Below are 18,790 nucleotides of genomic sequence, written 5' to 3' on the forward strand. Positions count from 1 at the left end.
TCAGACAAGTTTGGTAACGTATGTGTGTATACCGTTTACAGACCAGCAACTTGTGCGCAGACTTCTGAACCCTGTCCCCGGAACGCCCCTAGACCACCCTTCCCCCCCCCCCCCCCATCAACATCCATGCACGATACTGCAAGTACACACAGACTCTCGAGGTTCATAAAGTAGCATCCACGTGCGTACATGCTACTTACCTCCAGATGTGCACATGACCCCGTGTACCTCTTTGAAAATTATCTCTTTGGGTCAATGCGTGTCCAAATATGCTCGTAACCTGCTTATGCACAAACATTTATGTGAACTAGGAGTAGGCGTTTCAGAGGGTGGGGGCTGAGGCATGGATATCACTTGCACACATGCGTTCACATTTTCAAAATGTATGTACCTAAGTTACCACACCTAAGTTATACCCTGCTCAGAGCAAGTGCAAACTTTGTGCATGAAGAAGAATTCTGCCTGCATCCAGCAAACTAAGGAAGGATTTTCAAAGCAAACATATGTGTATGTTTGCTTTGAAAATCCTTGGAAAAGCTTGCGAGAACAGCAGCTATGTGAGAAATTATAAAATAGCCTTCCGGGGGAGGGAGCACAATTTTCAAAACTTTTTACATACATACAATACAGATTTATGCATGTAAATAGCTTATTATTCTTCTGGTTGTATGTGTAAAAGTAAAGCGGTGTTCCTGGGGGGAGGGGCACAGTAGAAGCAGAGAAATCATTTACATACATACTTTCGATTTTAGAAAATCTGCATATAAAGGTTTATGTGAACATTCAATCCTGATCCCTAGCAAGCGTGCATGTGCATGCAGTCCTGCTAATTTTCAAAGTGGATTTGTGTGTGTTAAAGACTGTCCGGAAATTTTGAATGCTAGTTAAGAGATCGGGCCCTCGGTGTGACATCTTCCATTGCTGAAGGTGATATCTTTCCATAAGGATCCCTTACACCATGCTAAAGTAAGCACAGCATTCCCCTCGGCCCCATGAGCCATCAACGCCATGACGTTGACTGGTAAAAATCCCATCCACGCACCAATTGGTTTCAATAATGTTTAGCTTCGGATCTCTCACAGAACCAGAAGCCTGGGTTGCGTGGCTCCGGGCAAGAAGCCATATTGGTCAAATGACAATTTAATTTACGAAACGAACAATGTATCAAATAATGTTTTTTTCATTTTTATCTTGAAAGTTTAAAAAAAAAAAAAAAAAAGCCCCACTAGATACAGATAATATTTCTGCTTTCTGGCAAAAGATTGGCATTAAGAAGCATTTCATAACCACATACTATCGATATATTTGTCTAGGAGATGGTGCTCAAGTGCCATTTGTCTTGTACATAAACTCCGTCAGGCCAGATTTACAGCAAGGGTAACTGAGGCAGAATACCAAGGAGCCAGAACCTCCTCCTGAGATTTACACCACAGTGAGGCAGCTAAATGATCCAATTACCAGGGAAATGAAATACTGCGGCTCAAAGCGAGGATTTACATCAGCTGGAAGGGGGAAAGGGAAGCCAGGGGAGATTGCTAATAAAGGGCCAGAGAACTGTGACTGCTTTTCCACCTCCATGGAGGCGCTCCTCAAACTCTGCACCCTAATAAGTAGGACCAAGAGCTCTGAACAATGGAGGTATCAAGCTGCAGTGCCAGCTCCACCCCACCCTAAGGTCTTCAGCAAGTCACTTAACCTCTGTAATTCAGGTCATGTAGGCTTTTCCCTGTCTCCAGAGGGTTTACAATCTGAAGTTTGCACCTGAGGCAGTGGAGGGTGAAGGGACTTGCCCAAGGTCACAAGGAGCAGCAGCAGCAGCAGGATCTGAACCTTGGTTGGGCCTGCTGCTCTAACCTCTAGGCTACTCCTCAAGAGAACAATTTTGCATTTTTATAATGCAGGCAGTACAACCAGTGGAAGTAGAGTGGACCAACGTGATGTGAAGCTTTTTTCATTTTCACTTTTTATCTTTCATCATTTTGAAATTGTACTTCCAATTAGATAACAATAGTGGTTTCTGACTGCATGCATCCTGCATTTAAGGAGAGCACTGTGGTGTGTAATATTTCTGGTTAAAATCAATGGCTGGAGAGAAAAAAAGGGCCAAGCAAACTTTTCAGAACTTTGTAATTGTGGCATGCTTTCTAATTTTTTTGTTTCAATTTGTAACGATGCCAGAGTCTCTTGGATTCATTTATAGTGGCACCAGAAACTATGCAGTGAAATGCAGAAAGAGAAGGTTTTCGAAACACGGTCCCATGATGGGAAAAAAATCATAAAAGAAGAAGGGGAAGGATTTTAAATGAAGAATTCAGAGTGCTAGATTTGTATTATTTAAATTTTTATATTCTGCTTTTTGGCACTTCAAAGTGTACATCAAAACGGATTACATTCAGATACTATAGGTATTTCCCTGTAAGTACTGGATTTAATTTAAAATGCAAAAAAGAAAATAGCGCAAAAAGATGAGAAAGTTTACAATGAAGGAAATGGGTCAGGACCGAGGATTACACATACAGGGCTTAAACACAGGCTGGACTGTGCTGCCCAGAATGTTAGCCACTTAAACATTTTTGTCACTGAAGTAAAAGGAAGGGATAATTTGATATATTTGTTGCAAACAATGACAGCTCTGTCTGCCTATTAAAAACTCAATCAGATGTCACCACATCTCGCTTGGTCCTTAGTCCTGAGGATCTCCTGATCCTCTGACTGCCTCAAGGCACATCAGGAACCTCCACCCCCCAATTCCTCTCTTTCATGTTTTTTTTCCTCCCTTGATGGTGGCAGAGGGTGGGACTAGAAGTCATTTGCAGGAAAAAAACTGCTGGCACACCATAACAAGCAGTCTTTTCTCAAGGTGCGAGCATCAGATATGCAAGATCCACAGATCACTTTTTAACTTACATGCATAGTACTGTATACCCTCAAAAGGAAAGAACAGATAACATTTTCTGTGTCCTGCTGCCACCTAGCTTTCGGCAAAGTCTCCTAACTAAGGAGCCGTGAATGGCTTTGAGGAAGCTGGGGGCACAGCCAGGATTAAACTTTTTTTTTTTCTGAGCCTCACACCATAAATCATGGGGGCAAAAAAGCAACCCACACTTATTTTCACCTCCTATCAATGTGTTTTTAATGTCTATGTGCTTATATTATCCGCTAAGCACAGGTATACTGTTGCTGGCAGAATATAAATGTTTTAATAGAAATAAATGGTAAACCAGAGCATATAGTGTATCTGGATTTTCAGAAGGTGTTTGACAAATCCCTCAGAAAACTAAAATGTCATGGGATAGGAGGCAGTGTCCTTTTGTGGACAAGCTGGTTAAAAAACAGGAAGCAGAGAGTAGGACTAAATGGTCAGTTTTCTCAGTAGAAAAAGGTAAACAGTGGAGTGCCTCTGTACTTGGACCGCTGCTTTCTAATATATTTATAAATGATCTGGAAAGGGATACGATGGATGAGGTTATCAAATATGCAGTTGAAAAAATTAATCCAAGTTGTTGAATCACAAACAAACAGATTGTGATAAATTGCAGGAGGTCCTTGGGAGACTGGAAGATTAGACATCCAAATGGCAGATGAAATTTAGTGTGCAAAGTGATGCACATGGGAAAAAATAATCCAAGCTTAGTTACATGATGTTAGGTTTTATATTAGTTACACTCTAAATGTGCTCAATCAAAACTCTATTCCAGAGACCCACACAGTGCAATACCCACAATTTAAGTAACAATTGATATACACATATACACACACAATAGTTTTCATAAGTGTTGAAAATTAATAAAGTAAAGTGGACTCTCCACTACAGGGGCTTTGACTTTTTTTGCAAGCTTTCTGAGTGTCAGTCCTACATAAACAAATACAGTAAGAGAGTAAAATTTATAAAAGGGGATGTGTTAGAGCTGGTTTGAAGTATTTATTTATTTATTTATTTAGGTTCTTTTTTTATACCGAAGTATAGCGGGAAGCCTTCACTCCGGTTTACAATTGAACAACTTCATACATGGAAACATTTAGTAACATAAAAACATTAGTATTATAATTAACATCTCGGCTAAAGCAGAGTAATAAAGAATAACATTAAATAACATAATTAAAGAAAGTATTTTAAATATATGACCAGTAGACCATTACTTATATTGTAGGTTTATATTAGCTCACAGCCAATGAAAGGGAAGGGTAAAATAAATATAATGGTCCTGAAATGAAGAGCAGACAAACTTCAGCATAAATATAGCTGTTTTATTATTACAAGCAGCTCAAAATGGTCGGTTTCATAAAGCCTTGAAGTCTCCCAACATGGTCCCAAGTCTCCCAGCATGGTCCCGTGTTTCACCCGAATGCTGCGTCTCAAGAGACGAGATATGAAAGCACACCATAAATGCGTTGTCTCATTTTAAATTACAGAAGCTTGCTATAATAATAAAACAGCTGTATTTATGCTGAACATTTGTCTGCTCTTCATTCGAGGACCATTATATTTATTCTACACTTCCCTTTCATTTGATGTGTGACTTTTCAAAGCATGGCTGGCTCTCCCTCTCCCAGATGCCTCTATATTAGGAGCTACCATGCAAAAAATAAAAAATAAAAGGATCTAGGCATCAACATGGACAATAAATTTAAATCCTTGACTACTTGTGCAACTGTGCTAAAAAAAAAAATATATATATATATATTAATTATTATTAGAAAGGGAAAGAAGAATAAAACAGAATATCATGATGCCTCTATCACTCAATAGCACTCTAGGTGCTGTCACACTATGTGCAATTTTGGTCTCTATAGCTCAAAAAAGATACAGCAGAACTGGGAAAGGTTCATCACAGGGCATAAAAATGATAAAGGGAATAGAACATCTCCCCTTTGAGGAAAGGCTAAAAAGGTTAGGGCTCTTCAGCTTGGAGAAGAGACAGGTGAAAGAAGATATGATAAAGGTCTATATAATCCTGAATGGAGTGAAAGAAGTAAATGCAAACTGGTTGTTTATTCTTTCAGAAAATAAAAAGATTAGGGGACACTCCATGAAGTTACGAAGTAGCACATTTAAGACAAATTTGAGAAAATATTTTTTTCACTCAACGCACAATTAAGCTCTGGAATTTATTGCTGGAGGTTGCGGTAAAAGCAGTTAGCATAGCTGGATTTAGAAAAGGTTTGGACAAGTTCCTGGAGGAGACGTCCATAAACCTTTATTAACCAGATAGACTTAGGGAAAGCCATTACTTATCCCCGAGAGTAAGAGGCATAGGATCTTTCTACTTTTTGGGATCCTGCCAGATACTTGTGACCTGGATTGGCCACTGGTGGAAACAGGACATTGGGCTTGATTACCTTGGTCCTACCCAGTATGACATTCTTATAAAACTTAGTGATGAGCACACTGGGCATATTTCAAACTCACTGACTTTTGTAGATGAGGGAGGTTGAAATGACTCTTCCCCCACCTTCCCTTTTTCATTCTCAGATAGCATGCCCAGGCAGCTCTATAAAGCCCTCCCCAGATAGAGGGCTATAGGGGCACCTCCTCCAAAGCTGCACCCTCAGAACCACTTTTTGGACAACAAGGTCTAACGCAGCAGCAGTAGCTGCAACTGTCTTCCCTCCTTGGGCCTAAATGCACCACTAAATGTTTCTTCAATCAACTTCTTGGGCGAAAGAGGAAAAGAAAAGACGTGTTCAACAACAAGTTACAGCTCAAGGTGATCGTGTATGGCTGAGAAATGTAGTAAAAGTGAAGTTTATAATGTAAGTACATTCTAAAGCAATTAAAGGCAGAAGCATGATAAAAAGGTCCTCTTTAACTACAAGAAGTCAAAAATACTGCAGGCGTTCTCTGGCAGATGGCTGTATTCTTCAAACTTCACTGCCACTCTCAGCTTCTGACCTTCCCTAAAGAGATACATCATTCAAGTTTACAGCTGCAATTTTATTCTAAGAGATGCTCATTTCACCCTCAAACCACCTGTGTCCCATTTTTGAGAGCGCACATATTGATTTTCATTGTAGCCTGTGCCCTAGGCTGTGAAGCAGCCAGTCTGGAACCTATCAATACGGTGATCTTCACGGATCATTCCATCAAGGCAACAAGAAAGAAAAGAATTGCAGAGCAATATGTAGACATTTTTTTCCCTTGTAAAACATGTAATAAGCTGATTAAGTTTGGTCCTAACACTGCCCCTGGGCAGCGGTGTCCTTAGGGTGTGGCCAGTTAACAGCTTTGGGGAGCATTGCCCTCCTGCGGTAGCCTGGTCTATTGATGTCTAACCACTTCCCAGCCCATCAGTGGGGGCAAAAGCTGCACCAGGCCAGAAGATATAGTGCCTGCCCCTGGCCTCAGCCCCCACTCTTCAATATTTAAGGGTGGCGCTGATGGGATTCAACCACCTAGGGTGGTCAGAAACTAAAATGGCGCAGATTACCAGCAAGTAAGAGCTTTTGTGACCAAGACATTCTTAGTCTCAACATGCAAGAATTCAAATTTTATGAACTAGTTTATGATGTTAGGTGAGTAGAGGAACTGTTGTAATACAATTTATTTATTTATTTTTTAACATTTTTTGCATTGTTTCAATTTGGGGCTGGTTTCATTTGTTGTTCATTTTTCCCCAATGCACAGCTAAATCCATAAGTTTTCTAGGAGAATGTTATTTCAATTTCCAGCTTTTATATAGATGTATGGATCCTGAAAATTTGGTTGCTGTAAGATGAATTGTCTATGAGACAATGTGTACACAGACAAAGCAAATATATAAATGATTTTTCTTTTAAAGAAGAAAAATTTTAAAACAAAAAGCAAAAGGGTAATGAAAGTAGAAAAAATTCATACTTATTTGTAGCAAGAGTTCTTGGAGTATAGTATCAATCACAGTTCCACACTTCAGGAATACAGAGAGCCTCTAATTGGCATTTTGATCTCTCTCATCTCCCTTTATACCGCCTCCTCATGATCTCCGTTCATCATGGGAACCGCTCTTATCTGTGCCCTTCTCATCCATTGCTAATTTCAGACTCTGCCCTTGCATCAGCATATGGAACGGCCTTCCCAAGCTGATGATGTGTCTATTGTTTTTGTAGAGGGGCCTATGGTCCCTGCATTAGGTCTATGCAACTCCTAGTGAGGGGCATATTGTGGAGGTCGGAGTAGTATGTTAGACTAAATCATTTTATGGCATTCTCCTCTAGGAATAGCCACAGCTAGGCAGTCCTGTGGCTGAGCTAGAGCAGCCCAAGGATTTCTATTCAGAAGGGTCAGGAATAAGGGGACAGGTGAGGCAAGCCTCAGAGATCTCTGTGAAATGGGGTGTTTAGGAAGGTACTCAATCTTGCCTTTATCCCAACTGCTCAATAGGCTTTAGTAACAAAAGACAACCACCCAGATAAGGATGGTGATGGTGCTTCCAATACTTTTCATAAATAACTGTTCGGAAGGCATTTGACAAAACCCCTCATGAGAGGCTTCTAAGAAAACTAAAAAGTCATGGGCTAGGAGGTAATGTCCTTTCGTGGATTACAAACTGGTTAAAAGACAGGAAACAGAGTAGGATTAAATGGTCAATTTTCTTAGCACAGATAAGGGTAAACAGTGGAGTGCCTCAAGGATCTGTACTTGGACCAGTGCTTTTCAATCTATTTATAAATGATCTGGAAAGGAATACGACGAGCGAGGTAATCAAATTTGTAGATGATACAAAATTATTCAGAGTAGTTAAATCACAAGCAGATTGTGATAAATTGCAGGAGGACCTTGCGAGACTGGAAAATTGGGCATCCAAGAGGCTGACGAAACAAAATGTGGACAAGTGCAAGGTGATACATACAGAGAAAGATAACTCGCTATAGTTATACGAAGTTAGGTTCCATATTAGGAGCTACCACCCAGGATAAAGATAAGAAAATTATTATTTACCTGCTAATTTTCGTTCCTGTAGTACCATGGATCAGTCCAGACAGTGGGTTATGTCCCCAATCCAGCAGATGGAGTCAGCACAAGCTTTGAGGGGGCGTATCCATATATACTACTACCCCCTCTGCAGGAGTTCAGTATCGAGTATATCAAAGCCCGAGTAGAAACCCCCGAAGGATCAAGTTTGTGGAAACAGATAATGAAAACAATTGTAACCGCAACAAGTAACTGCAAACATCCTACCAACTTGTAGGGAGCTGTGAAAAACAGCGAAAAGAAACAACTGTGAAGACACAGAACACTGCGAGCAAGAAGCAGCGCAGAGCTGAGCAGGATCAAGAACCCAAACGCGGTGGGCGTCTGGACTGATCCATGGTACTACAGGAACGAAAATTAGCAGGTAAATAATAATTTTCTTTTCCCTGTACGTACCTGGATCAGTCCAGACAGTGGGATGTACCCAAGCTTCCCTAAATCGGGTGGGGTCCTGCGAGGCCTGCTCGGAGAACCTGCTCGCCAAAGTGTCCAGAGACCGAAGAGGCGAGGTGCAGACGATAGTGCCTCGAGAACGTGTGTAACGATTTCCAGGTGGCTGCCCTACAAATTTCCTGCGAGGATACCGAGCGAACCTCCGCCCAGGAAGCCGCCTGAGAACGTGTAGAATGCGCTACGATTCCGGGTGGGGGAGTCCGACCCGCCCCAATGTAAGAAGCAGCAATGCCGGCCTTCAGCCATCTGGCAATGGTAGTCTTCGAGGCCTGAGACCCCTTCTTAGGACCGGCCCAGAGTACAAAGAGATGGTCAGAGGTTCGGAACTCATTTGTAGCCTCCAGATAGAGGCGCAGAGTGCGCTTGACATTCAAGAGACGGAGAGACTTCGGCTCTGAGGAAGAGAAGGACAGCAACTCCACCGTCTGGTTCACATGGAATGCAGAAACCACCTTCGGAAGGAAGGAGGGAACGGTGCGAAGCGAAACTCCAGAGTCGGAGAAACGGAGATAGGGCTCTCTACACAACAGAGCCTGCATCTCCGAGATGCGTCGAGCGGAACAGATGGTCACAAGAAATACAGTCTTGAGAGTGAGATCCTTTATCGTTGCGCTGCGCAGCGGCTCGAACGGTGGTCCCGACAGGGAGCAAAGCACAAGGTTAAGACTCCAGGAGGGACAAGGGTCCCGTAAAGGAGGACGCATATGCTTGACACCCTTGAAAACGAGCAATGTCAGGATGCTGTAGAAGAGAGCCCCCATCGCTCAACAGCGAACCAAGGGCGGCCACCTGAACCCGTAGTGAATTATAGGTGAGCCCTTTTTCCACCCCCGCCTGTAGAAACTGAAGGATCTGAGGTACAGAAGCCTTAGCGGGTCTCGTGGCCTGGGTGGTACACCACAGCTCGAACACCTTCCAGACTCGAACATAGGCCGATGTCTTTCGTGCCCGCAATAGCGTGGATACTACCGCCTCCAGGTAGCCCCGACGCCGGAGGCGGCGCCTCTCAAAAGCCAGGCTGCAAGACAGAAGAATTCTGCCTGCTCGAAAAATACCGGGCCCTGATGTAGGAGCTGGGGGAGGTGCCCCAGCCTGATTGGCCCGTCGATCACCAGCTGTAGCAGGTCCGCAAACCAGGGTCGCCTGGGCCATTCTGGGGTGACGAAAACCACGGTCCCCTGATGGCTTTCTATTCTGCGGAGCATCCTGCCCACCAGGGGCCATGGTGGAAAAGAAAGATATGGCGGCCACGGGAGGACCAGGGCATCCACTCCCTCCGCGCTCTCTCCGGCGACTGAAGAAGCGTGGAGCCTTGGCGTTGAGAGCGGACGCCATCAGATCCAAGTGGGGGGCCCCCCACCGATGGACGAGAAGTTGCATTGCTTTGTCGGAGAGAGACCACTCTCCGGGTCCAGCAGTTGACGACTGAGGAAGTCCGCCTGGACGTTGTCCACACCGGCGACGTGCGAGGCCGCTAGCCGGACGAGATGACGCTCCGCCCATTGCATCAGCAGCGCCGCCTCGAGCGCGACCTGCGGGCTGCGCGTGCCTCCTTGTCGGTTGATGTAGACCACGGTGGTAGCGTTGTCCGATAGGATTCTGACTTCTCGGTTCCGAAGAAGCGAGAGGAAATGTCGCAGAGCTAGCCGGACCGCTCTGGTTTCCAGACGGTTGATTGACCACTTCGCCTCCACCGTGGACCACGTCCCCTGCGTGGCGCTTCGATCGCAGACTGCACCCCAGCCTGCTAGACTGGCATAGGTGGTCACCACCACCCAATTTGGCAGATCGAGGGACATGCCACGGGCCAGGTTCGGCGGATCCAACCACCAGCCCAGACTGTCCCTGGCATTCTGTGGGAGCGGGAGAATCATCTGATAGTCCTGCAATACTGGTTTCCAACGGGAGAAGAGCGCCCACTGTAAGGTCCTGAGGTGCGCGAAAGCCCAAGGTACAAGGTCGATGGTGGACCCCATCACTCCCAGGAGTTGCAGGTAGTCCCAGGAGGTGGGCTCTGGTAACGCAGAGGACCGTCGTGTGTGATCCCGCAAGGATTGAGCTTTGTCCTGGCACAGAAAAACTTTGCCCAGTAGGGTGTCGAAAGTTGCCCCCAAAAAAAACCCAAGCGTTGCGAGGGCATGAGGGAGCTCTTGGAGAAGTTCACTACCCATCCCAGGGAATGTAGAAACCGTACTACTCGGGTCACCGCTGAGCGTCCATGATCGAATGACTTCGCCCGGAGGAGCCAATCGTCCAGATAAGGATGAACCAGGATGCCCTCCTTCCGGAGAGCTGCCGCCACAACTACCATGATCTTGGTGAAGGTGTGCAGCGCCGGCGCCAATCCAAACGCGAGAGCCGTGAACTGAAAATGCTGGTCCAGAATTTTGAAACGAAGGAAACTGTGGTGGTCCGGGCGGATGGGAATGTGCAGGTAGGCCTCCGTTAAGTCCAGGGAGGCGAGGAACTCCCCCCGATGCACCGCCGCAATCACTGACCGGAGCGTTTCCATGCGGAACCGAACGACTCGAAGGGATTTGTTGACTTCCTTGAGGACTAGGATAGGCCGGAAGGAACCGTCCTTCTTTGGTACGACGAAATAGATGGAATAGTGGCCCGAGTAGCGCCTATCTCCCGGAGTCTGTCCAGAGTCAGCTGCACCGCTCCTCTCTTGAGGTCCGAGCCACAGGGGGAAAAGATGAACCTTCCCTGCGGGGGGCGGACAAATTCCAATGCGTAGCCGTGTTTTATGGTATCCAGGACCCACTGGTCCGAGGTGATCCGTGCCCACTCCGCTTAGAAATACGTTAGTCGGTCCCCAATCCTGGGGACAGGGGAGTGGGCGAGACTGGCATCATTGTGAAGACTTGGTATAGGGGTTCCCGGTTCCGGGAGTAGTGCGTGCGGGCCGATGCCCGCGGAAGGCGCGCAACCAGGGCTGAGACCTGGGGGCGGATGGCCGGGAGCCCGTCTGTCTGTAGCCCCTGTAGCGCCGTTGCGCTCTGGCTCTGGTCCGAGAAGAAGAAAACGCTCTGGATGGTCGAAACCTATCCTCCGGCAGCCGATGAACAGCGTTCTCCCCAGGGACTTGATGATCTGGTCCAAATCCTCCCCGAGAGGAACTTGCCCCTGAAGGGAAGAGAGCCCAGACTGGACTTAGAGGACGTATCAGACGCCCAATTGCGTAGCCACAGTAGTCGTCGTGCTGCCACTACCGAAACCATGGATCTTGTGAGGACCCGAAAAAGGTCGTACGAGGCGTCCGCCCCATACGCCACTGCGGCTTCTAGCCGATCTGCCTGGGCAGCCTCATCGGACGGCAGGTTCTGAGACGTGAGGAGTTGTTGCACCCAAAGGAGACTAGCCCGCTGGGCAAGCGAACTGCACATCACCGCCCGCATACCCAGAGCGGAGACCTCGAAAACCCGCTTAAGGAAAACTTCCAACTTACGATCCTGTGTGTCCCGCAACGCCGCACCTCCCGTCACTGGGATAGTCGTCCTCTTCGTGACCGCCGACACTGCGGAGTCCACCTTTGGGACCTTGATGAGGTCCAGAAAATCTTCGGGGAGTGGGGTACAGCTTTTCCATAGCCCGGCTGCTCTTCAGGGAGGCCTCCGGGGTGTCCCATTCCCTGGTGAGAAGTTGTAAAAACGAGTCATGAATGGGAAAAGCCCGAGCCCTCGGCCGGAGTGCCGCCAGGACAGGATCTCCCTTCCTTGAAGAAGTGATGACAGCGGGAGCTACTGGGGCAGGCGGGTCTGGTGGCGGATCCAAATCTAATTCTTGGATGATCTGCGGGATGAGGTCGTCCAGCTCTTCCCTCTGGAAGAGGCGTAGGGTACGCGGATCATCCCCCTCCTGTGTGCCGTCCCCTTGTCCCCCGTCCGGGAGGTCAAGTCCATGTCCCGCTGGGTCTGACACCGCCCCCACTGCCGCGGGCGTGGATCGGACCCGGGTAAGAAGGCGGGAGGCCCCCACTCCCGGAGGGTCGGGGGGGGCCGGCGTCGAGGGCGACATCCGAGGGATCTTAGGAGGGGGGGGGGTCCCACAGGTGCTTCCAGCCCCTGCAGATAAGCGGTATGCATGAGCAGGATAAACTCCGGAGAGAACCCCGGCCTGCTCGGGTGTGCTTCGGGGGCGGCGTGGTTCCTGCTCCCTGGCTCTGGGTGCTTGGTTCCTGCACCAAAATCGGGGGAACACCCCCGCTGGTAGAGTCCTCCAGGGATCCGTTCTCCCTCGTGGCCTCCAGGGATCCGTTCCCCCTCGTGGCCTGCGCCTCAGGGCGCTCAGAATGTAAAATGGCCGCCGTTCCCGCCAAAAATGGCGGAGTGGCCAGCCCGCACCGCCCGGGCAAAAAAGAGAATCAGTCAGGGACTGTGAGGTACCTTCCCCCCCGGGAAGGCATCGTGCACAGATGCCCTCCCGGGAAATCCGGGTCCCCGGGTCTCCGCAGGCCGCACAGCGGGACGGCCGCGGCATCGGGATCGCTGCAGGAGAAAAGAAAAAGCCACGGGGGGGGCCACGCGCACAAAGGCGCCGCTGCGGGGGGGCCCGGTCGGCCCGCACTGCCCGCTGTCCGAAAATAGAGGAGGGTGCCGCGGGGGGGCCTTCCCGGCCACACGACCCGCCCCAGACATCTTTCCCTAAATGGCTCAGCAGCCCATGAGGAGCTGTAAAATGGCCGCGGGTGAGGGAGTAAAGAGCGAAGAGGCCGGCTCCACCGGCTTTCGCGGGCACCGGGGGCTGAGCTGTAAAGGAAAAAACTACAAAGGAAAAACAAACTTACCCCTGGCTGCAACGAGAAATAAACAGCAAGGCCGCAGAGAAGAGACAAGGAAGATAAGCCACTCCCCAGAAGTTGAAAGAACTCTGCCTTTTTTTTTTTTTTTTTTTTTAAACTTAATACAAACTTGATACAAACTTGATCCACAGAAAAAGACAACAACAAGCCATAATCAAGCAAGAAAGTGAAGGAAAAGGAGGGGAAGCCTGATTCCCCTACTCGCATCTGCTGGAGTCAGAAGATACTGAACTCCTGCAGAGGGGGTAGTAGTATATATGGATACGCCCCCTCAAAGCTTGTGCTGACTCCATCTGCTGGATTGGGGACATAACCCACTGTCTGGACTGATCCAGGTACGTACAGGGAACTAGGAGACATAGTGGATAAGACATTGAAATCATTGGCTCAGTGTGCTGTGGCAGTCAAAAAAGCAAACAATGTTAGGAATTATTAGGTAGGGAATGGTGAATAAAAATGGAAAATGTCATAATGCCTCTGTATCACTCTATGATGAGACTCCACCTTGAATACCATGTACAATCTCAAAAGATATAGCTGCACTGGAGAAGGTACAGAGAAGGGCAACCAAAATGATAAAGGGGACGGAACAGCTCCCCTATGAAGAAAGGCTAAAGAGATTTAGGGTTGTTCAGCTTGGAGAAGAGACGGCTGAGGGGGGATATGATAGAGGTCTTTAAGATCATGAGAGGTCTAAAAAACCAGGTAAATGTGAATTGGTTAGTTATTCTTTTGAAAAAAAGGAGGACTAGGGAGCACTACATTGATGTTAGCAAGTAGCACATTTAAGACTAATTGGAGAATATTCTTTTTCAGTCAACGTACAATTAAGCTCTGGAATCTGTTTGCCAGAGGAAGTGGTTAGTGCATTTAGTGTAGCTGGGTTTAAAAAAAGTTTGGATAAGTTATTGGAGAAGTCCATTAAGTGCTATCAATCAAGTTGACTAACGGACAAATTTTAAATCCCATGCGCGCATAACAAAACGGGGGTTACATGCATGGCCGGGCCTTGGGTGCTCTGCACGCATTTTCAAAGGGGCCGGGCCACACGCATAACCCCCATTACGCGCCGAAGTGCTGGGCCCAGATAAAGGGGCGGCCGGTACAGCGGCCATTTGCTGCTGAGCCGGGGAAGTGTCTGTGCAAATTGGGGACACTTACTATTAAAAGATTTGCATGAAATTTGGTAAGAGAGAGACACTAAGATTCCAGCTCCCCTACCAAACTGCATCTACCTCTGTTCACAGAGCACACCCCTACTCTACATACTGGAAAAGCTGGGAGAGGAGGCAGTGACAGCATTTCTTTCCTGACATGAAGTGTACCTAACTTGTGCGGTGTAGCAGCACTTTTCCAAGTTAATATTTAATGAAATGTAAAAAAAAAAACAAAAAAAACAAAAAACCCACAATACAAATAATATTTAAAATAAAAATTAATAGTAAAAGTCTTGTAGGCAAAATACTGTTTCAATGGAAAATACATTTTGAACAGGTATCTATAATGCGTAATAAAAATGGGGGGTGGGGTGGAAACTGCTGCTTTGTGCCCTCTGTGTTCACTGTATGGGGGAAAATAAAGTAACTCCCTAATTGAGAAGACACCAGATGCAGGCTTTGGTTAAAGAAGCACATTCACACACAGGCACATCATTTCTATTTTACTCTTTGTGGTCCAGATCATCATCACCCAATTTTATTTGTTTATTTATTTTGTTTTATTTGTTTATTTTATCAATTTTATTTTATTTTATTTGTTTATTTTATCAATTTTATGTGTTTATTTTATTTATATTCCACTGATATTAGCCAAACCGTGCTGAGCGGCTTACATCATAAACATAAGACAGCACTAAAATATACCAAAAGAAACCATCATCAGTACATATTAAAAGGCAATGGGAGGGTTTGTTTTGGTTTTTTTTTTTATTTTGATTCAAAACTGATCTCTAAATGGTTGAAATGCCAACTAGTGGTCCAAGAAATTCTTGAGAGTTCTGGAGTTTGAGTGCGCTCCTCCAGATTGGCGTGTGACAGATCCTGTGGCTCACTGGTATAATATGATTCAAAATGCTCAGCTCGGAATGTACACACGTTTCAAAGACTGTACACATATTTTTAAAGTATATACAAATGCCCTTTCCATCTACCCAAACTCCACCACACTTCCATTTATCTTTTGTACAAGTGAAGCTTCAAATGGTCATGGATGTGTTATTTTACTGGTTCTGAACAACTAACCCGTGGGCTAAGGCTCTGCCAGTCAGGAATGACAGTCACTCAATTTCCTGAAATTACAACATGCTCTGTAATTCCTTTGATGAGGCAGTCAAATCCATTGGTGTCAAATGCAGATTGCTGTTTCCAGGGGCTGAAAAATACTGACTTCTCAGGAGGGAATAATGACTCAGAGAAACTTGTACTTCCCATATACCAACACCAAGGGAAGCAGCTGTGAGGGGCTAGCATCTGTTTTCTTGTTACCATAAAGTTTGATCTTATTTTATGCAGAAATAAAAGGTTAACAATTTATTTTCTGAAATATGGGCTCAGAGGAAACACAAGGAAGCATTTTTTTTTGTTTTGCTTGGGGAGGGTGTGGGCCAGGGACAGAGGAAATGCCTTTTTGGGGGCTAAGGTGGGGGGGGGCCAACCAAGCTCTACCCATATTCCCACTGCTAATCTTTTACTTTACATTTACAGTTGTCATTTTATCTTACATACATTCTTTGCATAAGTCATAAGAGTATAATTATTCATTACCAGACCAATTAAAAGCTTGATTCTACAAACCCAGAAGTAGCAGGAAAGGAGAAAACTAGAAAAAACAGCATTACTAATTAGTAGTGACTATTCTATCCTATGTTTGGAGAGAGAAGATCATCAAGTACCAAGAGATGCAACTGATGAGCAAGAAAACATGGCCTAATAATTCAGAAAGTGTCCTATTTGTCCGGGTGCCATTCACCTATTAAAAAGAACTTCCAAAGTCAACTCAGTATGTTGCCTGCATATAACAAGCAGCCCCAGAAAGAAGCCGTTTGGCACACTGCAAGTATTAATAAGAGCCTGGCTTTTTGAACCACGTGGGCCCTGGCAGAAGAGAAAAGGGAAGGGCCACAGGCTGTCTCCTCCTCCTGTTTACCTGAATGAGTGGGTAAGTAATGGGATCGGGGTGGGGCTCAGCTGCGCCAGTCACACTGCCTTTCCGAGGCATACGGGAAGGAGAGGAGCAATGCACAGAGAGTCATCCTACTACCACCAATGCTATTTTTTTTAAGAAAGTTCTTGATCTCGCACAGCAAACTTGACAGCAGAAACTGGGGGGGAGGGGGGGGCATGACACCTGTGCCCTCTCATGCTGACACCTATAGTGTGGGAAAAGGTCCGTTGTCAGAGGTTGTAGAGGCTAATGCTGTGATAGAGTTTGGGTAAAGCACATAGGGTGATAGTGGGATGGTACTGGGCGCTGATTTAAGGCTGGGAATTTATATGTTTCTCTAACCAAAGCAGTATAGAACCAGCAGAAAAAGACAACTGGTCGGTCTGGGTGTGCCAATTGCTTATTATCTGCCATATTGTACTATGTTAAATGTTACAAATGTACTTATATGCAAAGATAGAATAGAAGTTTTTAATAGCCTTTTCTGTCCTGGAAAGTTGTTTTCTACTCATGGACCTTTGTTTTATCCCTACATTAAAAGCTGCTGAAGAGCTTTACACCTAAGGAAAGTGATCTTACATCCTGTTCTCTATAAAAATGGGTAGTAAAATCCTACAGACTGAGCATACATTTCCAACTAATTAAAAAAAAAAAAAACAAGAATAAAAAGCATCAGTTCTCATTCTTGCCTTTAATTTTTATGGCTTTCCTAACTGGATTTTATTTTAATTGACCATTAACTTTATCACATCAAAGTGAGAGGATGTTGGAATATTTATGATTTAAAGGCTCATCATAAAATAAAACAGGGCCATTTCCATAGGCTGGAGAGCCTTTTGCTCCCTCTCTATCATTACTACAACAATTTATGAACTTTTGTGCAATTACAAAAGTAATTTCTTTGATTGTCAATGGCTGTTTCAACAACTCTGAATTTAATATAGACGGTAAGGAAAATTAATATGCTTTTCCCGCTCTTAAATCCTGTCCAAGGGTGATAGCATGGTGCAGAGCACTTGGATTGAATTGCAGGTGAAGCCCTCAGTACCTCCTGCAGAGCTGGCATTCATCCTAATTCTGGCAAACCTTTTTTTTTTTCAGATGGCACCACAGGGGAAAAAGGATAAAATAAAAGTAGTACGGGTCATCAGAAAGTAGTCCATGAACTGCGTTCTCTCCAGACCGAGAGGTCCCACCTCCTCAAAAAAAAAAAAAAAAAAGGCATGTGCATACACACACACACACAAAGTTAAACAAGCAATGGATCTGCAGTTCACTTCTCCTTTCTCATGGGTGAGGTGGGGGCAGGATTAATCACCAAAGGCCCTTCCTCTGCTCTCTAAACAAACTATTTGCTCAGGGTCAAATATAGCAAGTGTAAAAAAATGGGCGCTGAAGTTCAAACACACAATTTTTTACTCACACATTACAAAAAAAAATAAAAAAATAAATAAAGCATGATTTGTGAAAATAAAAATTAAGAGCACAAGACATGAATTGGGCACAAAAGTTGTGCACACAAAGTCTAGGAACCATTAACACCAGATTCCCCAAACTCTAGGTTGGGGCCCATACTAGGACAAAGCACCATAGACCAGAGTTAAAATTTTCAGCATTAAAAAAAAACAAACAAAAAAAAAACCAAAAACTATTGGTGAGTAATAGCTAATGCCTTCATTAACATGGGAATTGCACGGAGGCTTGCTAATGTGTATTCCCATTTTTATGTGCAAAACTTTCCGTTAATTGGAAGCAAAGTTGTGCATACAAAAATGCGACCAGCCATGCATGCCTCATTACATCAGGGCCTCGGTACGTAGGCCTCTAGGCTCCAAAACCTGAACTTTAGGAATGGAGACTTACAGTGCCCTCCTGGAAGAGGAAGGTAATACCCCCTCCCCTTCAGCCCGAAGCATGGAAGATGGCACCTTCCTGGGGAGGCCCGTTTCACAGAAAAGCTACTGCAATAATAAGCTGAGGGCCAAGAAGGGAGAACGGTTTGTTAGCAACTGTTCTGAATTTAAAAAGAAAGGTACGTCGAGGAGAGTATCGTCTGGGAAGCCTTGCATTTCCTATAGACTTACCATATAGGACACTCTAAGTTCTTCTGCATTACGGAGAGCACATTATGCACTTCTTCAACTTCCAATGTAGGGAAAACCATTTTATCCTCTCCAGCGCTCACCTGACAGGAAAAAAAAAAAACAAAATTAAAGATGTACAACAAAACTACTCATTTTTTTCTAAATGCTATGTTGAACAGACCTTTTCACTCCCCTGCAAGCAGCCACTCTCTCTGTCAGATGTGTTGACACCTTCATTTAAGCAGATTTTCATTAGGTCACCAGTTTCACTTACTGATAGCTTATTTTATCTGGAACCTATTTCTTTTTCAGATCACCATCCCAGCTAGACAAAAATAA

The 18,790-nt window shown here is 45.4% G+C and overlaps 1 protein-coding gene across 4 annotated transcripts in view; it reads right to left on the reverse strand.

Moving 5' to 3' along the window:
• BRCA1 (BRCA1 DNA repair associated) overlaps positions 1 to 18,790 on the reverse strand; it is a 218,592-nt gene that overhangs the window by 182,928 nt on the left and 16,874 nt on the right. For all 4 annotated transcript variants that reach the window (XM_029573187.1, XM_029573188.1, XM_029573189.1 and 1 more), the window contains exon 2: positions 18,452 to 18,552. In XM_029573187.1, coding sequence (XP_029429047.1) covers positions 18,452 to 18,531 — 80 coding nt within the window. In that variant the 5' untranslated portion in view covers positions 18,532 to 18,552. The remainder of the gene's footprint in view (positions 1 to 18,451; positions 18,553 to 18,790) is intronic.

Source organism: Rhinatrema bivittatum, chromosome 12 (assembly GCF_901001135.1).
Source record: "Rhinatrema bivittatum chromosome 12, aRhiBiv1.1, whole genome shotgun sequence".
NCBI lineage: Eukaryota > Metazoa > Chordata > Amphibia > Gymnophiona > Rhinatrematidae > Rhinatrema > Rhinatrema bivittatum.